This window comes from Pipistrellus hanaki (genome assembly GCF_964339955.1).
Source record: "Pipistrellus hanaki genome assembly, chromosome: 9".
In the NCBI taxonomy this organism is placed as follows: Eukaryota; Metazoa; Chordata; class Mammalia; order Chiroptera; family Vespertilionidae; genus Pipistrellus; species Pipistrellus hanaki.
The window spans coordinates 45,818,607-45,827,579 of record NC_140511.1 but is presented as its reverse complement, the minus strand read 5'-3'; the positions used below and the strand labels follow the sequence as shown (position 1 = coordinate 45,827,579).

The following is an 8,973-nucleotide window of genomic DNA, read 5'->3' as shown; positions in this document are numbered from 1 at the left end:
TTAGTGGTATAATACTAGGAAGCCAACGTTGATTACATCTAGCACCAGCATTCAGAACTTGGGACTATGAGCACGAGAGGAGAATTTCTTTATAACATCAGTTCCTGAGCATTTAAATCTTGTTATGTGAATTGCCCCAGATTATAGATATATTAGGATATCTAATACTGCAACTTGGTTTCTGAACTTCTTGTCCAGGGCATTTCCACTGGACCCAGTTGTCTTGCCTCTTCTGTGTTTTAAGATATTACAGAAACATTGACTAAGTTGAAAATTATTTTGGACTGTTTTCTGAGAAGTATGGGGAAAGAGTGATAGTGATGTTAGTGAGACCATATATCCTAAGCTTCCAACCCCTCATATCATTTAATTTAACCTGCTATTTTTTATTTATTTATTTTTTTGCAGTAGCTCTTTGCTCTTCTGAACGAGATGATCTCCATGATTCTTTCCAATACTTCTTATCTCTTCCCACATACTTTCTTCTTGGCTGGCATTCCAGGACTGACTGCCGCACACATTTGGATCTCACTTCCGTTTTGCTTCATGTTCTTCCTGTCAGTGATTGGGAATGGTGTTCTGCTTTTTCTTATTCGAACAGAACGCTGCCTTCATCAGCCCATGTTTTTCTTTCTCGCCATGCTCTCCTTTGTCGACCTGGTTCTTTCCCTCTCCACTCTGCCCAAGATGCTGGCCATTTTCTGGTTTGGTGCTACAGCCATCAGCTCCCACTCCTGTCTTTCCCAGATGTTCTTCATCCATGCATTCTCTGCCATGGAATCAGGAGTGCTAGTGGCCATGGCCCTGGACCGCTTTGTGGCCATCTGTAACCCACTGCGTTATGCAACCATTCTTACGCCGGTTGTTGTGGCCAAGATTGGAGGCCTGGTGGCGCTGCGAGGTGTGGGATTGACCATCTCCTTTCCATGCCTGGCCCATCGGTTGCCCTATTGTGGTTCCCACACAATTGCCTATACCTACTGTGAGCATATGGCAGTGGTGAAACTGGCCTGTGGGAACACCACAGTGGATAACCTCTATGCCTTTGCCGTGGCAATCTTTCTTGGTGTGGGGGATGTGGCCTTCATTGCCTACACCTATGGGCAGATTGTGAGGACTGTAATGAATTTTCCTTCATCTGAAGCACGTGCTAAAGCAGGCAGCACATGTACTGCTCATGTCTGTGTTATTCTCTTCTTCTATGGCCCAGGCTTTCTTTCTGTGGTCATGCAGCGCTTTGGCCCACCCACAGCCTCTGCTGCCAAGGTCATCCTTGCAAATCTCTACTTGCTCTTCCCCCCTGCACTGGACCCCATTATCTATGGGGTCAAGACCAAGCAGATCCGGGAGAGACTGTTTAAAATTCTAACTCCCAAGAGAATTGATCCTACCTGATTGTAGTTCTCATTTCCTGGACCTCAAGGACCAGGATGACCACCCACTCTGGGGTGGGAGACCCACAGCTCAGGTTATTTACCTGGTGAGGACAATGAAGAGAAAGCAAATAAAATTGTCCTGAGTATTTGGAAGTTGGGACATCTCTTCTGAGGTCTATGGTGTTTAGATGTTGTGATGGAAAATTGAGAAGGCCTGAGTATCTCAACTGATCAACCAACAAATAATTTTTGATATCCCTTTCTTCTAAAAACTTATGATTTACTGTGTTGATAAGATAAATGCATCATGTAATGAAGAAACAATTAGGACTTTGACGAACATGAATCAAGTGACAGGAGTTCCGGGAGAGATGAACTGGGTGCCAATTTTAAACACAAGAAAACATGGGCCACTTCCCACCACATGACGCTGATATATGGAAAGTTCTCTCATCAGAAAAATGTTGGCATCACAGAAAAAGGTTTCAAAAATTATAGATATACTTTAAAGTATCCAGTTTATGAGAGAAACTCCTTATATAATCATGTTCCTTTTCACTCCAGAATTGCAGTTAAAGCTTTAATTTATTCTCTGTATTTTTTCAGCCTGGTTTTGAGTGAATGACCTCTATGTATTATGTAGTTTTATGCTCTGAGAGTAATAATAATTCTTTTATTTCTTCTCTGTTCCAGGCATAAAGATCTGAGTTTAATTTTTTTGCACATAACAATAATTGTTTTAACTTATTTTTTTTTTTCTGTCTTCATTCCTAACTCTCTTGCTCATTTTCTTCTGGTTTCTATCATTGGCACTCACTTTAATATGTTTGTCCTGAAGTATTTACATGTCCTTGTAATATATGTAGTATTGATTAAGTGTTATGTATTCCTAATATAAATAAATACCCTTCTTTAGTTCCTCAGGTGCCCATGTTTCCTGCAGCCATGGGTATTCTGGGTTATTTCTAATAGAAATGCATATTTCTATCCTTATCCTCAACATGCCTATTCATTTTGAACTTCACTTCAAACCTCACACCCCCACCACTGAAGATTTTTATAACTACATCAATCCCTTGTTTTCTGAACTGAGAACTCTGTGTGTATTTATTGATCATCATAATTTATAATTACATATGTAATGATTGGTTGAAAGATCTCTGTCTTCTGTTTCTATTGGATGGTGAGATATATTCTTAGTCTGCTACCTGGCACAGGACAGGCTCTCAATAAATGCTTGTTCAGTAAATAAATCTCATTATTTAATAGACTGTGTTATTTTAGCATATTTCCTCATCAGCCACACTGACTTATGTGTGTTTTGAAAATATGAATATGTAAATGTCCAAAGTGTAACACAGTAGGCACTCAATAAATTTTTATTGAAGAAATGAAATAATTTGTTACAAAATCACCTTTGCTATTGCAATCACTATTAACACTCTTGTCTTCACTGCTGTCATCATGACTCACACCACTTTCACTTAGTCTTTTCAAATGGTGTAATTTCAACTGGTGGTATTTTGGATGCTGTGCAGATACAGTAGAGGTCATGGTTACTCTTACAATGAAGACTCATTGCTTTGTGTGAGCATAGAACTAACAGACAAGTAGCACTTGCCTTCCTTTTCATTCTTTGTTTGCTCCCCTTTCTTCATTATTTTTTTCCTTGTCTTGAGTATTTATCAGGTTCTCAGTGTGACATAAAATGAAGTTGAAAACATAGAAATTATGATGAAATGTGATAGTGCTGTGGTAGATATTTGGTCCAAATCCTAGAGGACTAATTCTCATCAGGAGATAATGGGCAGGAATGGGACATGAGTTGGGTCAGGTTGAAGCAATAGTATAAATGATCAGGGCTTAGAAGACAATGGGCCTGGGTTGAGAGGGTAGGATTTTTATATACTCTCAGAAAGGGAAATTAAAAAACAACAAGCAATTCCATTCACAATTGCTTCAAAAAGAAAAAAAATACATAGAAATAAATTTAACCAAGGATGTAAAAGACCTATGCTAAGAAAATTATAAGACATCGAAAAAAGAAATTGAAGAGGATACAAATAATTGGAAGCATATAGCATGCTTATGGATAGGAAGAATTAACGTCATTAAAATGTCCATACTATTGTACCAAAAGCAATCTATAGATTCAATGCAATTTCAATCAAAATACCAATGGTGCATTTCACAAAATTAAAACAAATATTCAAAAAATTTATATGGAACCACAAAATACCCATAGCCATAGCAATAATGAGATAGAATAACAAAGTTGGAGGAATTATGCTACCTGATATCAAACTATAATACAAGACCACAGTAATCAAAACAGCTTGGTACTCACATAAAAACAGACATATAGATCAATGGAACAGAATAGAGAGCCCCAAAATAAATTTATACCTTTATGGTCGATTAACATGTAACAAAGGAGGCAAGAACATGCAATGGAGGAAAGACAGTCTATTCAATACATGGTGTTTGGAAAATTGGAAAGATACATGCAAAAATAATTGATATTCACCTCATTCTTACAGCATACATAAAAATACATTCAAAATTGATTAAAGACTTAAATGTTAAACTCAAAACTATAATAATCCTAGAAGAAAACACTGGCAGTAAAATCTTGTACATTTCTTATAGCAATATTTTTTTCTGATATATAGCTTTGGGTAAGGGAAACAAAAGTAAAAATAAACAAACGGGACTACATCAAACTAAAAAGTTTTGCACAGCAAAAGAAACCATCAACAAAAAGAAAAGACAACCCACCGAATGGAAGAATATATTTTCCAATGATACGTCTGATAAGATTCATATCTAAAATTTATAAAGAACTAATAAGACCCAACACACCAAACAACAAATAATCCAGTTAAGAAATAGGCAAAGGACCTGAATAGACACTTCTCCAAATAGGACCTACAGATGACCAATAGACATATGAAAAGATGCTCAATATCACTAATCTTCAGAGAAATGCAAATTAAAACCATAAAGAGATATCACCTCACACCTGTCAGAATGGTTATCATCAATAAACCAACAAACAACAAATGCTCATGAGGATGTGGAGAAAGGGGAACCCTCCTGCACTGTTGGTGGGAATGCAGACTGGTGCAATTACTGTGGAAAATAGTATGGCGCTTCGTGAAAAAATTAAAAATGGAACTGCTTTATGTCCCAACGATTCCACTTCTGGGAATATATCCAAAGAAACCTGAAACAATATGCTCATTGCATTATTTACAATAGCCAAGATTTGCAAGCATTCCAAGTGTCTATCAGTAGGTGAGTGGATAACATAGCTGTAGTACATTTGCACAGTGGAATACTACTTGACCATAAAACAGAAGAAACTACTGGGCCTTTTGTTATAGCATGGACAGGCCTGAAAAGTATTATGTTAAGTGAAATAAGCCAGTCAGAGAAAGAAAAATACCATATGATTTTACTTATGTGTGGTATCTAATGAACAAGATAAACTAACAAACAATAAAGAGAGAGAGAGAGAGAGAGAGAGAGAGAGAGAGAGAGAGAGAGAGAGAGAGAGAGAGAGAGAGAGAGAGAGAACATTTTGGGTCTGAGGTTGACCTGGAAGAATGAGGAAAAGGGGCTTATAAAGCAATGTGATTTTTTTTTTCTTTCTAATGCCTTGGTGAGGACTTTCTTTTCTTTCTTTTTTTTTTCCTTCTTTTTTAAAAAATATATATTTTATTGATTTTTTTTACAGAGAGGAAGGGAGAGAGATAGAGAGCTAGAAACGTCGATGAGAGAGAAACATCGACCAGCTGCTTCTTGCACACCCCCTACCGGGGATATGCCCGCAACCAACGTACATGCCCCTGACCGGAAGCGAACCTGGGACCTTTCAGTCCGCAGACTGACGCTCTACCACTGAGCCAAACCGGTTTCGGCAAGCAATGTGAATTTTTCTAGCTCACTGAGCATGAGGTTTCCTAACAAAGCCATCAGGATGTATAGGCTTACGGGTGATGACCAACACTGGGCAGATGTGGGCCACTTGGGCAGGTGTGCGTGCCATCCCCTGCTCTGCCTACCTGCCCAATTATCCATCCCTGGAGCAGTAGACTTAGCTCTGTGCATTTCCAGCCAATCTGCAGGCTATGCCCATGTATGTATGAATGTCCTCTGGGATACATTAATGGTAATAACATCTCGCCTGCCCAGTGTTTGTTCACAGTCACCAGCCCTGCCTTGGGGAAGTATCGAGAATAAACTTGCCTTTCAGAGTGAAGATGACAGAACCAGCTAAAAGTTCATTATGAGATTTCAGGTGGGAAAATGAAGTCAGGTTTGGGGCTTATGGTTTTAGGGAAGACTATTGATGGCTCCCTTCTTCTGCTTATCTTGTAGCCCTTGTGATAGAAGTTATTTCATGGTTGGCTATTATGGCTCCAAGTCTTCCAATACCTATGATCTGACACCTCTTAGTAGTCTTAAATTTATGACTCCTTGTCTCAGAGTAGCTGCTCTCCCTAGGTCTGACTCCTCAAAACAAATTCTCGATGGTCCATTCCCCTTAGCTCCTGCCCTTAAGATCACATATTACTGCAAGATAACTTATGTGTTTCTGCATCTCCCTGTTACCACTGATGTCAAGTCCATGACACTGTTAAGAAGGGGATTAAGGAGACAGGGTCAGGTAATAGCCCATAGAGGAGCTTCCCTGCCTGCAGTGACAGAAGTGATCAGTGGTGACCACAGGAGACCCTAATTTCTAACACACACCAGGATTCGGTGATGGTCTTTAGGCAGAGAGATTTAATAGGGTTCCTTTTCCATAAAGCACCCAGAATTTCCTTCAGCTGAGAAGAACTGAGGAATTAGTCCATTCCTCTGGGACATCCCTCTGTGTGCTACATCCTTCCCATCCTGTAAGTTCATTGTGTTTTGTCAAATTCCCTCGATTCCTGGTTGTTTTATATACTCACCTATTTATTTAAAAATATAATCATACAGTTATTAATTTATTCAGCAAACACCATCAATTAGATTCCAGCAATTCTGGAAATTGCCCTGTGATCACTGCCGTAAGCTAGGCACAATCCCAGCTCTTCAAGGATGGACAGGTTTTCAGCTCAAGGTAATCAGTGCAATGACAGGCTGGCTAAGAGTTTGATACTGCATTACAGAATTGGGGGACAGCTTTATAGATGACAGCTCACTTGAACTGAATTGACATGAATAAGTAGGAAGGCACAATATCAGTTCTTTGCTAATTGTACGTTGCATTCTGGCCAGAGAGCTAAATATTCATATCTTCACTTTTATGTTCCTGGGAATAAAGTCCCTTCTGCTTTCTTCTAAGATTAACAGAGGGACCTTTTGTTTACTTTAGTAGTTAATGCCTATTAGGCAGCTCTAGGCTTTCCATAGACTCACAAATCACGCAGCATAGGGATCTCTGCTGCTCCCTCCTCCCACTGCAGCCAGGCTTCATTCTTCACCGCTCTGCTGACAGGTTCTCTCTCAAAGAGATGAGCGGCCTTCCACAGATGCTCAGCTGTTCTCTGAGTTCTCAGCTAGAAAATGAGAAGTGGCCTGAAACTTGTAGTAGAAGGGAGTGATTAAGAAAGAGAATTAACTTTCTCAATGTGTAAGATGTTAGGCACTTGAAATGTGACTTTTTATGATTATGAGATTCTCTTGGGGTAGGGGTGAGATCTTAATCAAACTATGTCACTGTTACTTGAAGCTAATAAGGGTTTTGAATCTGGAATGAAATTGAAGGCTGGAAGATATATGCCTACCAGAGATTTCAGACTTTTTAGGTGTATGTTTATAGGTTTGATGGCACTATTGTAGTCATTATTGATTTAATAAAAAAAGACAATTGAAGTGGTCTATTCATGTATAATTCACCAAAACTGAGTCATTTCTGACTCTTTTTATAAAAACATATATATGTGCTCCCCCCACTCCATCTCTCAGGTGACAAATATAGTTATTACAGACTGTGCCCAGCTTTTAAGACAAGCATACACAAACAAATATATCCAGTTTCAAGTTTTTTGTTTCAATGCCCAGGAGGTGACTCACATAGAGAAAGTTAATCAGAGCACCTATTTAATTAGTACTCTTTGTTAATATTGGAGTGTAAAAAACACTGAATTAGCACACCATGATGAGACAGACAGCAAAAGTTTGAAACAGAGAAGCAGACTCATGGAGACAAGGAGAAAAGGGAAGAGGCCAGTGATCTCAAAGTCAATGATCTTTCATTATTAATGTTAATAACAATAGCTATATTGACACAAGAGACTTTATATTATATAAGGTAACTCTTTTTTAAAAAAATATATTTTATTGATTTTGTACAGAGAGGAAGGGAGAGAGATAGAGAGCTAGAAACATCGATGAGAGAGTCATCAATCAGCTGCCTCTTGCACACCCCCCACCGGGGATCTGCCCGCAACCAAGGTACATGCCCCTGACCGGAATCGAACCTGGGACCCTTCAGACCCCAAGCTGACGCTCTATCCATTGAGCCAAACCGGTCCCGGCATCTATAAGGTAACTCTTGAAGATCTTGTATGCCAGTCTTAACTGTATATTTTTTCATGGATTAAACTCACCAAAGAATTTTAACTTCATCTGTGACATGATGACATCGCATTTCAGGAAAAAACCTCTGACTTCAGGGTGAAGAATGATTGAGAAGAGTATAATAGCAAAGGCAGGGAGATCTAAGGAAACTTAGGTGAGAGGAGTGGGGAGTGTGAACTTGGTAGTGACATTGGAGGTTAAGAAAAAGGAATAGATATAAGAGGGGTTAAAAATAAATTCAACAAGAACTGGTGAATAGACGAAATGAGTAAGATATAAATGAGGATAGTTTCACACTTCTACATTAGGTTGGATAGGTAAAAAGTGATCTAATTCACAAAAAGATGGACAAAAGGAAGGTAGAGAAGATTTGGTCTTGAATATATTGAGTTTGTGATACAGCTGTTTAGAAAGCACATGAAAAAAATGGATTTTTGTTTCAGAAATCTATTTGCTTAGATACATAGACATGGAAGAAATTAAAGTATTGAAATAGTTAAAACCATGTAAAAGGATGAACTCAACCAGACATAATGTACAGAATCTGGAAGAGAGGGGAAAATGGAACTCTGGAATGAACAACATATAATGGAGAGGAAGATAGAGAAAGTGCTGAGACTGGGGATACAGAAGAAACAATTGTAGAGTGCTATGCAATGAAACTGAGGGAAACATTTAGAGAATAACAGACTGATTTATAGCGTTCAGTAATGCCAAGAGTTAACACAGAAAATCCTTTGAGTAGACAGTTCCAAATTACAAGTCATTGAATGGCAGACTTGAAACATATCTCTAAAAGCAGCATATGCTTACTTATGTTTGTAAATGAAATGAGACCTATGCTAATTCAGACATGAGGATATTTGATCTTTAAAAAAATTATCTCAAGAAAAGGAGATGTTCTTCCTTCTATCTTTATTCCCTTTATTCCCTTGTGTTGCAGTTTAAGCCTCTTTATTCTTCTCGTGAAGATGGCAGCCAGGTCTGGACAATGTGATAACCCACCAGCAATGGAGAAATC

At 38.6% G+C, this 8,973-nt stretch overlaps 1 protein-coding gene across 1 annotated transcript; it reads left to right on the top strand.

Annotated features, from left to right (window-relative positions):
* Positions 1–432: 432 nt before the first annotated feature.
* On the top strand, positions 433–1,395 carry LOC311627717 (olfactory receptor 52K1-like; the record flags this gene model as incomplete). Its single annotated transcript, XM_084894277.1, has 1 exon — positions 433–1,395. The coding sequence occupies one exon, from the start codon at positions 433–435 to the stop codon at positions 1,393–1,395; it is 963 nt and encodes a 320-aa protein (XP_084750403.1).
* Between the last annotated feature and the right edge of the window lie 7,578 nt (positions 1,396–8,973).